Raw genomic sequence first — 17,472 nt, 5'->3', positions numbered from 1 at the left:
TCGAGGAAGGACCAGGTCAAAAGCCTCGAGGAAGGACCAGGTCAAAAGCCTCGAGGAAGGACCAGGTCAAAAGCCTCGAGGAAGGACCAGGTCAAAAGCCTCGAGGAAGGACCAGGTCAAAAGCCTCGAGGAAGGACCAGGTCAAAAGCCTCGAGGAAGGACCAGGTCAAAAGCCTCGAGGAAGGACCAGGTCAAAAGCCTCGAGGAAGGACCAGGTCAAAAGCCTCGAGGAAGGACCAGGTCAAAAGCCTCGAGGAAGGACCAGGTCAAAAGCCTCGAGGAAGGACCAGGTCAAAAGCCTCGAGGAAGGACCAGGTCAAAAGCCTCGAGGAAGGACCAGGTCAAAAGCCTCGAGGAAGGACCAGGTCAAAAGCCTCGAGGAAGGACCAGGTCAAAAGCCTCGAGGAAGGACCAGGTCAAAAGCCTCGAGGAAGGACCAGGTCAAAAGCCTCGAGGAAGGACCAGGTCAAAAGCCTCGAGGAAGGACCAGGTCAAAAGCCTCGAGGAAGGACCAGGTCAAAAGCCTCGAGGAAGGACCAGGTCAAAAGCCTCGAGGAAGGACCAGGTCAAAAGCCTCGAGGAAGGACCAGGTCAAAAGCCTCGAGGAAGGACCAGGTCAAAAGCCTCGAGGAAGTATCAGGTCAAAAGCCTTCGGGAAAGGATCAGGTCAAAAGCCTTGAGGATGGATCAGGTCAAAAACCTCGAGGAAGGACCAGGTCAAAAGCCTCGAGGAAGGACCAGGTCAAAAACCTTGAGGGAAGGATCAGGTCAAAAGCCTTGAGGGAAGGATCAGGTCAAAATCAAAATATAAAGTTCCTGTTCTCTCTATGTCACAGGGGGAAATGACGTGAATAATGTTCTAAATATTTTTCGTCGATATAGTTAAACCATTGACCTTATGGTCTTCAACACCAAGACTTCTGATCAACAAGTCTCTAAACTCCGTGAGTAAGGATGGCCGGCCACTAAGCTCCAAGTGAGTCATACAAAAATATAAAATTCCTCGACTTGCGTAAAGAAAAAAAAAAAATAGACTAAAACTTAACGAACACCCGTTTTTCATAACCTACAGAAAACCCCAAAAATATTGCCACAGACAGACAGAAAGAGACAGAGAGGGTTGACGAATTAAAGTCACAGCGTCTATAGTATTCCCTACGAATGAAGACCACGAATTAAATGTGAACTTATCTCCTTTACGTGAAAAATAGCTAGGAAGCCAATATAACAAAGTTACCCAACTATCTCCTCCTGCCTCGTTTTCTTAGACTTCAATTATCGCATTAGAGAAAACGTACCACGTAAGCAATCCCATTGCTCGAGGGCAACTCGGTCAGTCAGGATGTTGGATCTGTAATGTTCAGGACAGTGATCTAGCTAGAGGCCAGTAAACAAAATGCACATGAAGTGAAACAGTGAAAAAAAAACAGTGATTGCTCAGCTCTATAACAAGTGAATAATGAGAGAAATGCATTTCGTTTCCTTCGCGACTGAAAACTGATTTTTAAGGAAGATTTGGACCAGGATAATGGTTTCGCGAGTGACGACTGATGTGAAGAACAGTTATGATTCTTAATCCATTACGAAAAAAAAAAACATTCTAATTCAACACATTAGATCCAAAAGTGAATTGATATGAAGGTATGTTCATTCTTGTTCATCGTTTACTTTAATCCAATCTATGTTTGAGATGGAGGGAAAGGTTGAGAAATGGTCATTTTAGTACAATTTTCGTATCATGGATCATAATTGTTATCATATGAGGTTATATTCCTAACTAGGGCCACAATTAGAAGCTATAGAGTGATATATTTTTTAAATAGGACTATAAACCTCTACTATAGAGGGGTTAAGGACAACCCCCAAACTACCTCTCATTATTCACTCCCAAAATACTATCTTTTATCTTGAAATATATGAATAACAACAATGTCTACTCATGCCTCCTCCCATTTTCTTTATCTCCTGTCCGTGCAGAAAGTATGGGCAACGGCGACGGTCGCCGTCGCCTTCTTTTACTTTGTGATTTTGACCCTACTGCTCTACAAGTATAGCCATCTGTTCATGCCAGGTAAGTCTTGTGACTCGAGTGTCATATGACAGATAAGGGTTTGGAAACGTAGGTTTGGGTTGGTAACTTTTAACATATGTTATTCTTGCTCTACTGGGGTGGTAACTTTTAACATATGTTAAATCTTGCTCCAAGGGGTTTACAGGTGTTTACTTTAAGTCAACAGGTGTTCTAAGGAAACTGGTGTACTGACTTATTAGTTTGTACAGGTGTACTAAGTAAACTGATGTGTCTGTAGGGTAAACCAAGTGGCTTTAGTCTGCCCGAGTGTTGGGTAAACTAACAAATTAGTTTTGCAATGGGATGAGGGAGTTAATCGAGTTTACAACTGTATTTAGGGAATGAGGAAGTCTGCACGTGAGTGGAATTAGGGAGTTTACATGTAAACTTAACAAGCTAAGAGAGTATGTGCATCTCTCGAGTTCGAGAGTTTAAATGGTAAACTTTCAAGTTTCTTAAGTAAACTCTTAATGAATCACACGTCTTCGTTGCGAGTCGATCAACCAACAGGTTTACTGAATACTGAATCAGTGAGTATACAGGTGTTTACAAGGTAAACTTTCAGGTGTTTACAACCCCCTAAAGATTGGCCAAAGAGAGCAATCTAAACAAACCCCAATGAAAAAAATATCAAGTAATCTAAACTATTGTCAAAAGTTTACTGTAAAAGATTACCTTATCGGAGTAGATTAAACCAATTCAAATATTTTGTGTTTACGATAACCAATTAGCCAATTATCATATGAAATAGGAGACGTTGTGAAGCCTTTTAGGATCGGGACTAGAAGATAATAGCTTGTTATAATTAGCAGTGTGTGTGTGTGTGTGTGTGTGTGTGTGTGTGTGTGTGTGTAACAATTTAATGGCATCGTTATTTCCCCATACAGAACGACCCTGTTGATAGTCGTGTTACGACTTTGTGGATCCAACGGGAACAAGTGTTGGTGGTAACGTGTGTTGTTACCAGTTGTAACGAATGTTAGGAGCGTTATTATCAGTGGTAACGTGTGTTAGCTACGTTGTTATCAGTAGGAACGAGTGTTAACTACGTTGTTATCAGTGGTAACGAGTGTGAGGAGCCTTGTTACCAGTGGGAACGAGTGTTAGGAGCGTTGTTATCAGTGGTAACGAATGTTAGGAGCATTGTTATCACTGGTAACGTGTGTGAGCTGCGGTATTATCAGCAATGCAGTAACGCATTCACGATCATAACTAGGGATAATATTGATAACGCAAATGTCATCCACTGACGATCTTATCGTTCGTAACACTGGTCGTTACCACCACTGGTGTGGACCGTAAAATCACTACAGCTATTAACAGCGTTGTCCACAGCGTTACCAAAGCGTTGTTACGTTGGTCTGGATTCACTTTCAACTTCGTTACGAACAATGTTACAAGCTTTCGCACAAACCGTTGACAGCAATGTTCGTAACACAGCTTCGTTGGTGTAAATATATGCCTATACTCGATGTAACACGTTCTATATATATATATATATATATATATATATATATATATATATATATATATATATATATATATATATATATATATATATATATATCAGAATTACAAATATAAACAACTTAGCTAGGAGCTGGTCCGCTGCACACTGCCTGGGCTTCAGGGTTCAGACTACCACCAAAATCCCTTCTTGTTCGACACAGCAAAGTCGAACCAGAGTCGCTTCGGAACCAATGCTATTCTTCCAAACTTTACACTAATACTGAACTACTCTACAGGAATTCCAGTACTATAAGACGTACAAAAGTACAATTTGATAATGTAATGATAAGGATAACATGAAAACTTAACATGATATAGTAATATAACAAAACACAGTAACAAGTCCGAAGCTTCGGATCCTCCCACGGGGCCTGACAGAGAGCGCCGCGTTACGTCACAAGCGCGGGAAATCCTGGCGGATTCGACCACTCGTAACGACCGGGTTATAACGTGACCTGAGTCCTTATTACGTACGTAGAGTTATTCACTCCGTTACAGGTTTAGGAAGTCACGAAGTCCTTTTACCTGCGTTACTTTGTAGGTCTACAGGTGTGACGTATTAATCTTAGTCTACATGCGTGTGTTTAGTGAGGTCATGAGGTCAACAGGCGTGTCAAGTGAGGTCATGAAGTCAACTAGCTCGTTCGGGAAGTGAACTCATGTCTAATGAGGTGGTCAAGTGCGTGAGTTAAGCTACAATGATATTTCGAGTTCAGATGTCTACCCCAGGCAATGACAGTCAAAGACCAGTTTTGTATCTGTCAATATCTATCACATCATAATCATTTGAGAGACAAAAATGGGGGTTAATAGGAAATTAAGTACAATTGTTAAAGATGAAATATATCAACGTATCTTTATCAGTCTTTGCGAGCTATGTTCTCCACTGGAGAGGTGGGAAGGGATAGCGATATGGTTAAACAATGTTCAAGTCCCCCTCCCACTCCACACCCACCTATTTAATAGGTATTGATGAATATTAGATACAGAATCTAAATACAGACATAGATATAGATATTATACAACGTCCTATATGCTCTCTTTATAATTTCAACAGACGACATTACGAAGCTGGCGGGCAGCAAAGCGCATGCGTATGACCCCAAAGATGATGACCCCCACGTCTCATTGGCTGCAACAGAAAACGGCGGTTTATGGTATATGACAAGGCGGGAAGAAGATGCTCAAGACCCGGTCATAGCGACGGGGGTCGGTGTTGGTGACGCGGAGGAAAGACCATCGACGAGAGATGCGCTTGAGGAGGGTCGACGGAGAGGGGCCGATGCGTCAGACGAAGAGGAACTGGATGAAGTGTTTGGAAAATTGGCTCCACAGGACATTCGTATCGAGGTCACTGTTGGCAAATGGAGTCTGCTGATCACAGCCGATGGAAGGAAGGTAATCTGTCCCACTGTACGGAGAATAGCATGACCTCTGAGAGAGAGAGAGAGAGAGAGAGAGAGAGAGAGAGAGAGAGAGAGAGAGAGAGAGAGAGAGAGCTGACGTCGATCTCTACCCATGTCGCAGGTGGTGCGAGAGACGATGGCTCTGTCTGACGTGAGGCACATGAGGAAGGGCGGCTTGTACCTGACGGTGCTCCACCAGGCCACCGCCGACCTCATGCACTCCTCTAGACACAGGACCTTCGAGGTGTCTGGCGAGGACGACCTATGGAGGGTGTTGCTGGGCGTTCAACCCGGGAGGATAGTCATCCTAGCTGCTATGGTAGGTAGCAACGAGTCATACTCAGAAGCGGGGGAAAAAAATATAGATTTCCTCTTGTAAGATCAAGATGGACGCATATATTACATACCTGTGGCTTACTACGATAAGTGAACTATATCTGATTATCAGTCCTTTTTTCTATACGTAATCTAGAGCTTAGAATCTAATTCTATACAGGAATAGATTTTTTTTAAGGACGAATACGCTATCAGTTTGGCAGATAGGTATTTGTTCACATCATTCCTTCAGTCATTAGCTTTTCTTGCCAATCAGTACCTATCTAGAATGGAATGTTTACCTTATTAATCACACGTATCTAAGAATTGATTCTCTAAGAGAACGTCTCACTGGGGAAAAAGAGCCTCTTCAACACCTTTCAGTAATCCTGTTAATGTCTCCCTTAAAAATTTCAATGCTTTCCAAGACCTCCTCTTCTTCCCTGTTCCATATCACTGGCGTTGGGGCGACAGCGTCATCTGCTGTGAGACTTATCTGTGAACCTGTGTGCGTACGAAGATGTCACTTGACAGGCTTATCTTATCTCTCCACCCAGCACGAAGGATTCATGCAAGTGTCGGAGGACTTCCTGGACTTCCTTAGGACTTGTGGGTCCCTGGCCGCCAAGGACATGACCATGGGAGACAGGTGAACGTCCCTCACCTTCTGTCCAACGACGCGGGGTCGTATGTCTGTTCCTCCGTCACTCAAAGTCGTGTCATGATGTTACTCATCGTCTTTACAAACTAAGTGTTGATAATCATGTTCCTCAGTGATGATGGTATGATATTTGTGGTATGAATGTATTCCAGGTGGGCATGGATCTGGACGAAAGGTGGAAGAACATGGGCGGAGGGGGCTGTGTTCTCTACCCACCCAGACAACTTCGTCAAGCAAGCTGGACCCGTTCGCCTGCAGGTCCAGGTCCCCCGCTCCTCGCGACCTGGTAAGTCAAGGGGGAAAGCAGACATAGAGTTCGACTAAGGAGGAGGAGGATGTATGGCTGGAGTAGCAGCCTGGTTGAGTATAAGCAAATCGCCAGTACAACTTGTATGTACTTCCTCCGTCGCCTGCGTGGCAGTGGCAAGAGATTTTGAGGGACTGTCCGTCCATTGGTCAATACGTCCTTCGTCCGTGATCACATGTAGTCGGGAATCATCCCTCACCTTAATCCTGGGGAATAACTTGACCTGATTATAACTTGGAGTGCTCATAACTTGACCTGCTCATAACTTGTCCATGTTATAACTAGGCCTGGTCATAAGTTGGCCTGGTTATAACTTGGCCTGGTCATAACTTCGCCTGGTCATAACTTGACCTGCTCATAACTTGGCCAGGTCATAACTCAGCCTGGTCATAACTTGACCCGACCATAACTTGTCCTGCTTATAACTTGGGAAGTTTCCACCAGGTAACTCATCAAACTTCATACAGCCGAATACCTTCAGACCCATAACTCCGGTTAGGATTCTCCCTAAAGTTATGACCCATATACAAAGGCACAACCTGGGACTTAGATTGACTGACATAACTTTAACCTGGGACTTAGATTGACTGACATAACTTTAACCTGGGACTTAGATTGACTCACATAACTTTAACCTGGGACTTAGATTGGCTCACATAACTTTAACCTGGGACTTAGATTGACTGACATAACTTTAACCTGGGACTTAGATTGACTCACATAACTTTAACCTGGGACTTAGATTGGCTCACATAACTTTAACCTGGGACTTAGATTGACTCACATAACTTTAACCTGGGACTTAGATTGACTCACATAACTTTAACCTGGGACTTAGATTGACTCACATAACTTTAACCTGGGACTTAGATTGACTCACATAACTTAATGACACCAGTTTTGGCATTGGAACTTAATATTTCCCAAATAGTATACCCAAAGCTCATGTCTTTCCCAGTAACTGTGTAGCACAGCAGACGACACGAGTGTTCCACAGAACTGTGTAGCACAGCAGACGACACGAGTGTTCCATAGAACTGTGTAGCACAGTAGACGACACGAGTGTTCCATAGAACTGTGTAGCACAGCAGACGACACAAGTGTTCCATGGAACAGTGCTACAAGCGCCATAAGTGTTCCATAGAACTGTGCTGCACTGCAGACGACACGAGATACAAACTGTTTTCAGTTTCCACTCGTTCTCCTTTGCTCCTCGTCTGTCTCTTCATTACGGCTGTGTTAAGTGGTTGGGTTGTGTTGATGGTCCAGTATTTTAGTGGTTCGAGTGTGTTAATGCCCCTGTGTTAGTGGTTCGAGTGTGTTAATGCCACCTGTGTTAGTGGTTCGAGTGTGTTAATGCCCCTGTGTTAGTGGTTCGAGTGTGTTAATGCCCCTGTGTTAGTGGTTCGAGTGTGTTAATGCCCCTGTGTTAGTGGTTCGAGTGTGTTAATGCCACCTGTGTTAGTGGTTCGAGTGTGTTAATGCCCCTGTGTTAGTGGTTCGAGTGTGTTAATGCCACCTGTGTTAGTGGTTCGAGTTTGTTAATGCCCCTGTGTTAGTGGTTCGAGTGTGTTAATGCCCCTGTGTTAGTGGTTCGAGTGTGTTAATGCCCCTGTGTTAGTGGTTCGAGTGTGTTAATGCCCCTGTGTTAGTGGTTCGAGTGTGTTAATGCCCCTGTGTTAGTGGTTCGAGTGTGTTAATGCCCCTGTGTTAGTGGCTAGGGTGTGTTAATGCCTCTGTGTTAGTGGCTAGGGTGTGTTACTGCCCCTGCGTTAGTGGTTAGAGTGTGTTAATCCCTTGCCTGACACACTCTGAGCCTTCCGTTCTCGTCGGCAGAGAGCGAGTGCGAGACGTGGCCTCGGGAGAGGGAGTGGCACGCGAGACGTGAGTTCTGCCAGCGGTATGAGGGATACGGTGATCTCTGTTCGTGTGAACGACCCCGTCTCCTGACCCCACAACCATCTCATTACAACAAGGTCATTCATCTTAAGGCTGTTACGACCTTACTGTTCATGCTCGTTGTGAAGTTGAATAATTACGATAATTAAGCTGTTTGATACCGCTAAGTGTATTAATTATATATATGATATGTGTTATGAAATCTGATATATTACAATATATGTTTTTAGTAACATGACACACTACACAAACCCATATATATATATATATATATATATATATATATATATATATATATATATATATATATATATATATATATATATATAAGTACGTGACTGATAATATTGGCTTGCGGGATACTGTTTTGACCCCAGACACCAGCGAAAAGGGATATATTAACAATTTCATTCAGTTCCTCGGTTGGATCATCAGTCTGTTGTTCACCGCAGGTGGCAGAGGAGGAGGAGGAGGAAGAGGAGGAGGTTGATATACCCACAGTGGTGGTGGCCAGCCAGCGACCTCTCTGTCTAGATAGGTAAGTCAGTCTGTCTTTTTGTCTCTCTGTCTGTCTGTCTGTCATCCCTCAGTGTATCTCGTAATACCTCGTAAGTAAGTACTCGTAAGTATAAGTAAGTATCCAGCCCCTCCATCTTTTGTTTTTGTTTTTCCCCAACACGCCGTGTAAGTCAATTCATAAACACTTAACAAATCTTTATATATATAAACATTTTTTCTAATGACGAGATTCATATATCAAACAGTAATTTGATTTTGGCTGGTATTATAGCTTTGTGTGTATATACAACAGTTCGCAAAAATCTCTCACTGGCGATCCATACGCCACTCAACCTTCACCGTTACCAAATGCTTGATGAAACAGGTCATTAATTATCAATTATCTTTGGTTTCCGCTAACCTTTGACCCAGGGAACTGTTCCGTACTGCCTCGTTGCAGGTGCCTCCGTCGACTGACCTCTGTTTCCGGGGGTCATCCTCGTCTGACGCTAGTGGTGGCTGACGGTGACCCAGACGAGGGCCTGAGGGAGGTCAGAGAACTGGTCAGCCTTTATGGCATGAAGGTCAGGACTGAACGTCCTTCGTCTGTGATTGGACGGATTTGTGAGCTCGTCGTAATCACTGTCATTCAAACTATCGTCAAAATTGGAACTTTGTTCAATTTGTCCTCAGGTCGAGTAATTAATGATTACTGCTGATTTTATTGCCAATGACCCCTAGCCTGTCTGACCTCTTAAAGTAACCACTCACTGGCTTGACCCTATTGGTCAGCCACTTCACCTCCCTCTCATGTGACCCCCCACCCAGCAATCACTTAACGACCTGACCTTTCTAGTTTACATCCTTCATCCCTCTGACCTCTTTATCTCCTGATCCCAACACCTGAGGGCTGACCTTCAACCATATGACCTCCTTCCTCAGTCAGTGACCCTTAAACCATATGACTTCCTTCCTCAGTCAGCTGACCTCTCACCCCACCTCACAGTTCATAGGTCACGATGCTGGGGGAAACAACGTGACCTTGCGCATCACCCGCCACTACAAGAAGGTCATGGAGTCTGCCTTCAGCGCCTTCCCCAAGGCTAGGGAGGTCATCATCCTAGAGGAGGACCTGTACGTCGCCAGTGACTTCTACAGGTGAGGAACTTCGGCGAGAGGGAAGACTCCAGCGAGTAAGATCCTTTATAGAGTAAGAGACAAAGTTAAATCAGCCGACAGGAGACAGGAGAGTGGTGAAGAGGTCGGGTCCCATGAATGTTATATCTCCTTCCCCCGCTTCTCCATACAGTACAAATAGGTGATTACAAATAGGTAAATATAAGGTAGATTCCAGTATTTCCAGATCTCATACTTTCTGATGTTCCAGGTACTTCAACCTGATTTCCAGGTACTTTCTGATGTTCCAGGTACTTCAACCTGATTTCCAGGTACTTTCTGATGTTCCAGGTACTTCAACCTGATTTCCAGGTACTTTCTGATGTTCCAGGTACTTCAACCTGATTTCCAGGTACTTTCTAATGTTCCAGGTACTTCAACCTGATTTCCAGGTACTTTCTGATGTTCCAGGTACTTCAACCTGATTTCCAGGTACTTTCTGATGTTCCAGATACTTCAACCTGATTTCCAGGTACTTTCTGATGTTCCAGGTATTTCATACTGATTTCCATACTCTATACTTTCTGATGTTCCAGGTACTTCAAACTGGCTTCCAGACCCTATACCATCTTCTGATGTTCCAGGTACTTCAACCTGACTTCCAGACCCTATACCTTCTTCTGATGTTCCAGGTACTTCAACCTGACTTCCAGACCCTATACCATCTTCTGATGTTCCAGCTACTTCCAGACCTCTACACCTCTCGATCCATGTAAACTCCTTGACCTCAATCCTCTTCTTTCATCTTCCAGTTAGTCTCTGCATCCTTAAAGATTATTTACTTCTAGTTCATTAGACCAAACTAACCTTACAGTCTTTTTTCCTTCATATATTCCAGATTCTTCGCACAGACTGCCCCTCTCCTGGAAGGCGACCATACACTCTACTGCATCTCGGCCTGGAACGACTTGGGTCAGGCCGGCGCTGGGGGCGACCCAGCGCTGGTCATGAGGTCTGAGACCATGGCTGGCCTAGGGTGGTTACTGTCCAGGAGAATATACGAGGAAATCATACCTAAATGGCCGGCTTACGAGAAGGTGTGTTGTTAAGTCCTTAACCAGGTCAGTTCACACGATTGGCTGTGAAATGCTCATGTTCTCCTCCCACAGCCCCATCACCTCTCCTCCCACAGCCCCATCACCTCTCCTCCCACAGCCCCATCACCTTTCTCATAACACCATCATTCTCCCACAGTCGCGGTATCAAGTTCACCATTCACCCCACAATTCAACCCTCATCGTCCCCTTTTACTCCCTCCCACAGTCAGCCACAGCTCCACCACCCACTCCACTATTCCTTCCCTCCTCCAACAGTAAGCCACAGATCCACCACCCACTCCACCATTCCCTCCCTCACCACTCACTCCACCATCTCCTCCCTCCCCCACAGTTCACGGACTGGGATATGTGGATGCGGCTTCCAGCACAACAGAGAGGTCGGGAATGCCTAGTTCCAGAGGTTTCCAGGACCTTCCACTATGGAACCACTGGAGCGCACCTCACGGCTTACTTCCAGTCCACCTACTATGCCAACACGTCCTTCAACACCCGCTCAGCCGTCAGGCTTAGAGACCTCCACAGGTGAGTGGATGCTGGTGGCTGGTGCCAGTCCCATGGTCCTCTACAGGTGAGTGGATGCAGGTGATGGTATAAGGGTCTTCACAAGCAAGAGGGCAGTACAGGCGAATCACCTCAGAAAATTCAGGGCAAGACGTGTCCAAGTGGAGCCTCACTATTCAGTCTTCGAATGACGCCAAAATATTCAACACCTTCACCTTCTAAACTCTCTCTCTCTCTCTCTCTCTCTCTCTCTCTCTCTCTCTCTCTCTCTCTCTCTCTCTCTCTCTAACCTATACACCCAGCGCTACACACCTGCCCGGCTGCTACCAGTAATGTCAATTTAAGCTACCTCAGCACTTCACCCTCCTCCTCCTCTCCCAGTCCAATCATGTCGACATTCAATTCATCTTAGAAATTACGTTTCCAAATCTCAATACTCAACTATCTAACTTTCATTCCTTCTCAACCTTGTTTTCTTCATTACAACCATTTGATCTGTTAAACCATCTGCCAGCCAAGCCTGTCCTACATCATACACAGATACGTATCCTTCACAACCCTTCCTCCTAGAAACATACAAGCCATCCTCTCGTCTGCCTTATCTTGCCTGTGTCTATACCAAACGTATACCTATACGTATACCTATATCTATACTATACCTATATCTATACTATACTTATATGCATATCCTTACTCTAAAAGAACGTATAGTGCAACTTTCTTGCCTTATGATGCAAAAACAAACAAGTATTCTTGCACTATCGTCACCACAGAAACGCTCTTCCTTGTTTCTAGTATCGTGACGATGTCGGAACTGAGAGTAAGTTTCCGCTGAGAATATTCCTCTCAGCCAACGTTATTCTGAGGGCACCAGTGTCCCAGATGAGGTCTCAGGCGTCCTGAGTTAGCAGTCATCACCTCGATTCTCCTCAGTCCACCACGACCTCTCTCAGAGACACTGTCCTCTTTGTCCGCGTGGTTAACTCACACACATCTACCTCTCTCCTCTAACCCCTCCAGGCTTGGCCCCGAGACATACGACGCCCTTCTGCAGGAGCTGCTGGAGGGCGGGAAGCACCTGAACGGCAGCGACGTCAACCCCTGCAGTAGTGACTTCCTACCTCGCAACTCCGTACGTCCTCACAGACACTTGGTAGAACATGACAGATCTTGATGAGAAGAATTGCTCACGATATCCAAAGATAAATATCAAGTTCCTTCTATTCATCTCCAGCCTCAGTCACCTATCCATGTCTAAGTCACAGAGACCCTCACTATCCATCTCTGAGTGTCATAGACCCTCACTATCCATCTCCGAGTCTCACAAACCCTCACTATCCATCTCTGAGTCCCACAAACCCTCACTATCCATCTCTGAGTCCCACAAACCCTCACCATCCATCTCTTCCCCTACAAACCACTCACTCTCTCCCTCTCTGACCCCCACAGACCACTCATCACATACTGTGGATCAAGATGAATGAGATGGTGGACGACTACACTGTCTTAGGCGTCTTATCGGTAAGTACAACTGTTTATCTCCCTCACTGCGCGAGCAAGTCCATCTGATTTACTTACTGCGCATATAACTCGATTCGTCCATCACCAATCATATATGAGGTATTTCATCCACTTACACATTGTACTTACTAGTGAGTCAATCCATGTACTCACTCGGTACTTACAAAATAAGTACGTCTAGATACTCACTAAGTGTGTTATAAGACGATATAACCACTCGCTAGTCACATACACGTATTTCCATCCATCACATACACGTATTTCCACTGTGTGTTACTAATGGTGTTGTGTGTGTGTGTGCGTCTGTGCCCACAGTGTCTGAGGCTGTGGAACCTGGACGTGCGCGGACACCACAAGCTGGTGTGGAGGCTGAGGTGGGGCGGCACCCCGCTCCTGCTGGTGGCCTGGCCGACCTCCCCCTTCTCGTGAGTCCCCTTCGTCTGTACCACAGGGAGAGAGAGAGAGAGAGAGGGAGGGAAGATGAGGAGAGGGAAAGGGAGAGGGAAAGGAGTGTGTGGGTAAAAAGGGAGCATAAGGGTGGGTAGGGAGCATGGAACGAGGGGTAGGGGTGAGAGAGAGAGAGAGAGAGAGAGAGAGAGAGAGAGAGAGAGAGAGAGAGAGAGAGAGAGGGAGAGAGAGAGAGAGAGAGAGAGTGGTATAACCAAAATCTCTACCATGTCTGTATCCTCTCGTAGTCATGATAATTAACAACACCAACCCCAGGTTGACATACGGTTATAAACACAGGAGTTCGCCATGGATCATCACCTGAATGTGTCGTCTCTTTCTTTCTTTCTCCCTAAACGTCTTCAAGAGTGTACAAGCCCGAGGGTTTGGTGGTCCTGATGCGCTACAATCCGCAGGATGGAGGAAGTCATCCCCCTGTGTACTTGCCTGCCAACACCACCACCACCACCACTGCCACCACCTAGTCATGGACAGCCACCTACTGCTGATACCCCAGCTAACCAACAAGACCCACTTACTATTTACGTTCACCTACCACTGAAACTCACTGACCCCTGATATCCCACTTACCACCAACACACACCAATGACAACTCACCTACCACTGACAACCACCTACTAGTACCTAGTAATACCAGGGCACGTACCTAGTAATACAACATGATACCATAGCAATACCACATGGCCACATACCTCGTAATACCACATGATAGCATAGTAATACCACATGACCATATACCTAATAATACCACACGGCCACATACCTAGAAATACAACATGATAACGTAGCAATACCACATGGCCATATACCTAGTAATACCACATAGACACATACCTCGTAATACCACATGATAACATAGTAGTATCACATGGCCACATACCTCGTAACACCACAAGATAAAATAGAAATACCACATGGCCATATACCTAGTAATAATACCACACGGCCATATACCTCGTAATATATGATAACGTAGCAATACCACATGGCCACATACCTCGTAACACCACATTATAACATAGAAATACCACATGGCCCTATACGTAGTAATACCACATGGCCACATACCTAGAAATACAACATAATGTAGCAATACCACATGGCCACATACCTCGTAACACCACATGATAACATAGAAATACCACATGGCCATATGCCTAGTAATAATGCCATATGGCCACATACCTCGTAATACATGATAACGTAACCATATCACATGGCCACATACCTCGTATAAAACATGATAGCGTAACAATATCACATGGCCACACACCTCGTATAAAACATGATAACGTAGCAATACCACATGGCCACATACCTGGTAATACCACACTGTTTCGGAGGTGGGGTGAGGAGAATGAGCGAGTGGATGTGTGAGTGATGTTTGGATAGAATATATTGTAAAACCTGATTCTCCTCCTCATTTATTTTCCTTCTTTATCAACAATAATAAATCACTTTTAAAATCCTTTTTCTATGTTTATCCCGACACAACGAAAAGGGTTTCTAGATCGTCAGAACAGGAGGTAAAAAGACAACAGAGTCTCTCCCTTGCTTCGTCAAACAAGTGTTTACATTCTGGCTGACGAAGGGAGCTCTCGTGTGCGTTCGAGACGGAAGGAAAAAAAAAAGTCAATGAATTCGTGATATACATTCACGCTTGACCTTCCGTCTCCGTAGTGGAATAAAATATAAAAAAAACTATAATTAAAAAGCAAAATATTTTAGCTTTGATTAGATGAACCATCGTTTGGCTTATAATAATAAAAAACCTGCTGTCGTAAATTGCCTCACGTGGACTCATGCAGATGACAACCCCGGGCACTTTGAACGTATCAACGCCCGTAAATATATCTAGGTATGCCTCTTTATTGAACCTGTATCATTATCTTGACCTCCGTCTGTAGTAGACTTTGGTCTGTCTGATGAACCTCCTGTCTCATCTTCCCGTCTGTTCATTATGGTTCGTAGGATTCCTTAAGGTCGACTTTTGGGGAAGGGGAAAAAAAAAAACACACACGTTTATATAAAAAATTTTTTTTTTAAAACCCATAAAATTTTAAAAAAAACCCCAAGGGAAACGAGTTTTTTTAAAATTTTTTTTTTCCCCCAAAAAAAAAAAAAAACACATGCCCGTGAATGGGCCCAAAAAAGAGTTACTTTCGTGGGGGGGGGGGGGGGGGGGGCCCCAATTAAAAAATTTTTTGGGAAAGGCCCGGGGGGGGGGGGGCCCCCCCCCCCCCCCCCCCCCCTTTTTTAAAAATGGGGGGGGGGGGGGGGGGGGGGGGGGGGGGGGGGGGGGGGGGGGGGGGGGGGGGGGGGGGGGGGGGGGGGGGGGGGGGGGGGGAAGGGAAAAAAAAGGGGGGGGGGGTTGGGGGGGGGGGGCCCCCCGGGGGGGGGGGGGGAAAAAGGGGGGCCCCCCCCAAAAATTTTTTAAACCCCCCAAATTCCCTTTTTTCCCCCCCAAAAAAAAAACCCCCCTAAAACCCCAATTTACCCAAATTTTGAAAAACCCCCTTTTCCCCCCCAAAAAAACCCCCTTTTTTAAAAAAAAAATTTTTAACCCCCCCGGGGGGAAAAAAAAAAAAAAAACCCTTTTCCCCCCCCCCCTTTTTTTTTCCCCCCCTTTTTTTTAAAACCCCCCTTTTCCCCCCCCCTTTTCCCCCCCCCCCCCTTTTCCCCCCCTTTTTTCCCCCCCCCTTTTTAACCCCCTTTTCCCCCCTTTTTTCCCCCCCCCAAAAAAAAAATTTTTTTAAAAAAAAAATTTTAAAATTAAAAAAAAAATTTTTCCCCCCCCCCTTTCCCCCCTTTTTACCCCCCAAAACCCCAAAATTATTAAAACCCCCTTTTTTTTAAACCCCCCAAAAAGGGCCCCCCCCTTTTTAAAAAAATTTTTTAAAAAAAAAAAATAACCCCCCCAAAAAACCCTTAAAAATTTTTTTCCCCCCAAAAAATTTTAAAAAAATTTTGTTTTTAAAAAAAATTTTTTTTTTTTTTTTTTTTAAAAATTTTTTTTAAAATTTTTTTTTTTTTTTAATTTTTTTTTTCCCTTTTTTTTTTTTCCCAAATCCCCAAATTTCCTGAAAACCCTTTATCACCCCATAATTTTTAAAAACCCCTTTTTAATCACCCCAACATCCTGAATTAACCCTTATATCCCCCAAAACCCCTGTAATAACCCTTAAATCCCCCAAATCCTGTAAAAAACCCTTATATAAACCCCATACATCCTGTAATAACCCTTATATCACCCCATACATCCTGTAATAACCCTTATATCACCCCATACATCCTGTAATAACCCTTATATCACCCCATACATCCTGTAATAACCCTTATATCACCCCATACATCCTTAAAAACCCCTTTATATCACCCCATACATCCGTAAAAACCCTTATATCCCCCAATAACCCTTTAATAACCCTTATATCCCCCCATACATCCGTAAAAACCCCTTTATATCCCCCCTTTTTCCCCTGTAATAACCCTTAATTCACCCCATAACCCTGTAATCCCCCTTTACCCCCATACATCCTGTAAAAAAACCCTTTATCCCCCATACTCCTGTAAAAACCCCTTTTTATCCCCCAAAACCCCTGTAAAAACCCCCATACCCCCTAAAAACCCTGCCCTTTTTCCCCCCATCCCCTGAATTCCCCATTCCCCCAAAATTTTGAATTAACCCCTTAATCCCCCAAAACCCGGGGGAAAACCCTTTTTCACCCCAACACCCAAAACCCAATCCACCCCCCCTTTTCCCCATTCCCCCCACCCAAAACCCTTTTTCCCCCCCATCATCCGGGAAAACCCAACCCCCAACTCCCGTTTAACCCAATAACCCTACCCCTAAAAAAAAAAAAAAAAAAAAAAAAAAAAAAAAAAAAAAAAAAAAAAAAAAAAAAAAAAAAAAAAAAAAAAAAAAAAAAAAAAAAAAAAAAAAAAAAAAAAAAAAAAAAAAAAAAAAAAAAAAAAAAAAAAAAAAAAAAAAAAAAAAAAAAAAAAAAAAAAAAAAAAAAAAAAAAAAAAAAAAAAAAAAAAAAAAAAAAAAAAAAAAAAAAAAAAAAAAAAAAAAAAAAAAA

The 17,472-nt window shown here is 44.1% G+C and overlaps 1 protein-coding gene across 2 annotated transcripts; it reads left to right on the top strand.

The window, feature by feature from the left end:
• Positions 1 to 688: 688 nt before the first annotated feature.
• Positions 689 to 15,273, top strand: LOC139751017 (protein O-linked-mannose beta-1,2-N-acetylglucosaminyltransferase 1-like). 2 transcript variants are annotated; one of them, XM_071666091.1, is made up of 16 exons: positions 691 to 1,641; positions 1,978 to 2,071; positions 4,638 to 4,978; positions 5,108 to 5,305; positions 5,859 to 5,950; positions 6,115 to 6,248; positions 8,106 to 8,245; positions 8,621 to 8,706; positions 9,127 to 9,250; positions 9,673 to 9,824; positions 10,681 to 10,879; positions 11,232 to 11,422; positions 12,422 to 12,533; positions 12,851 to 12,922; positions 13,238 to 13,347; positions 13,737 to 15,272. In XM_071666091.1, the coding sequence occupies exons 1-16, from the start codon at positions 1,636 to 1,638 to the stop codon at positions 13,852 to 13,854; spliced, it is 2,169 nt and encodes a 722-aa protein (XP_071522192.1). In that variant the 5' UTR covers positions 691 to 1,635; the 3' UTR covers positions 13,855 to 15,272. The 2 variants fall into 2 exon arrangements, with proteins under 2 accessions (XP_071522193.1, XP_071522192.1); XM_071666092.1 differs by lacking the exon at positions 13,238 to 13,347 and having other exon boundaries at positions 689 to 1,641; positions 13,737 to 15,273.
• The last annotated feature ends 2,199 nt before the right edge of the window (positions 15,274 to 17,472 follow it).

The sequence above is a fragment of the Panulirus ornatus genome, chromosome 10 (genome assembly GCF_036320965.1).
Source record: "Panulirus ornatus isolate Po-2019 chromosome 10, ASM3632096v1, whole genome shotgun sequence".
NCBI classification, from domain to species: Eukaryota; Metazoa; Arthropoda; class Malacostraca; order Decapoda; family Palinuridae; genus Panulirus; species Panulirus ornatus.
The sequence above is the reverse complement of the archived record's forward strand: the minus strand, read 5'-3'. Positions and strand labels throughout refer to the sequence as shown.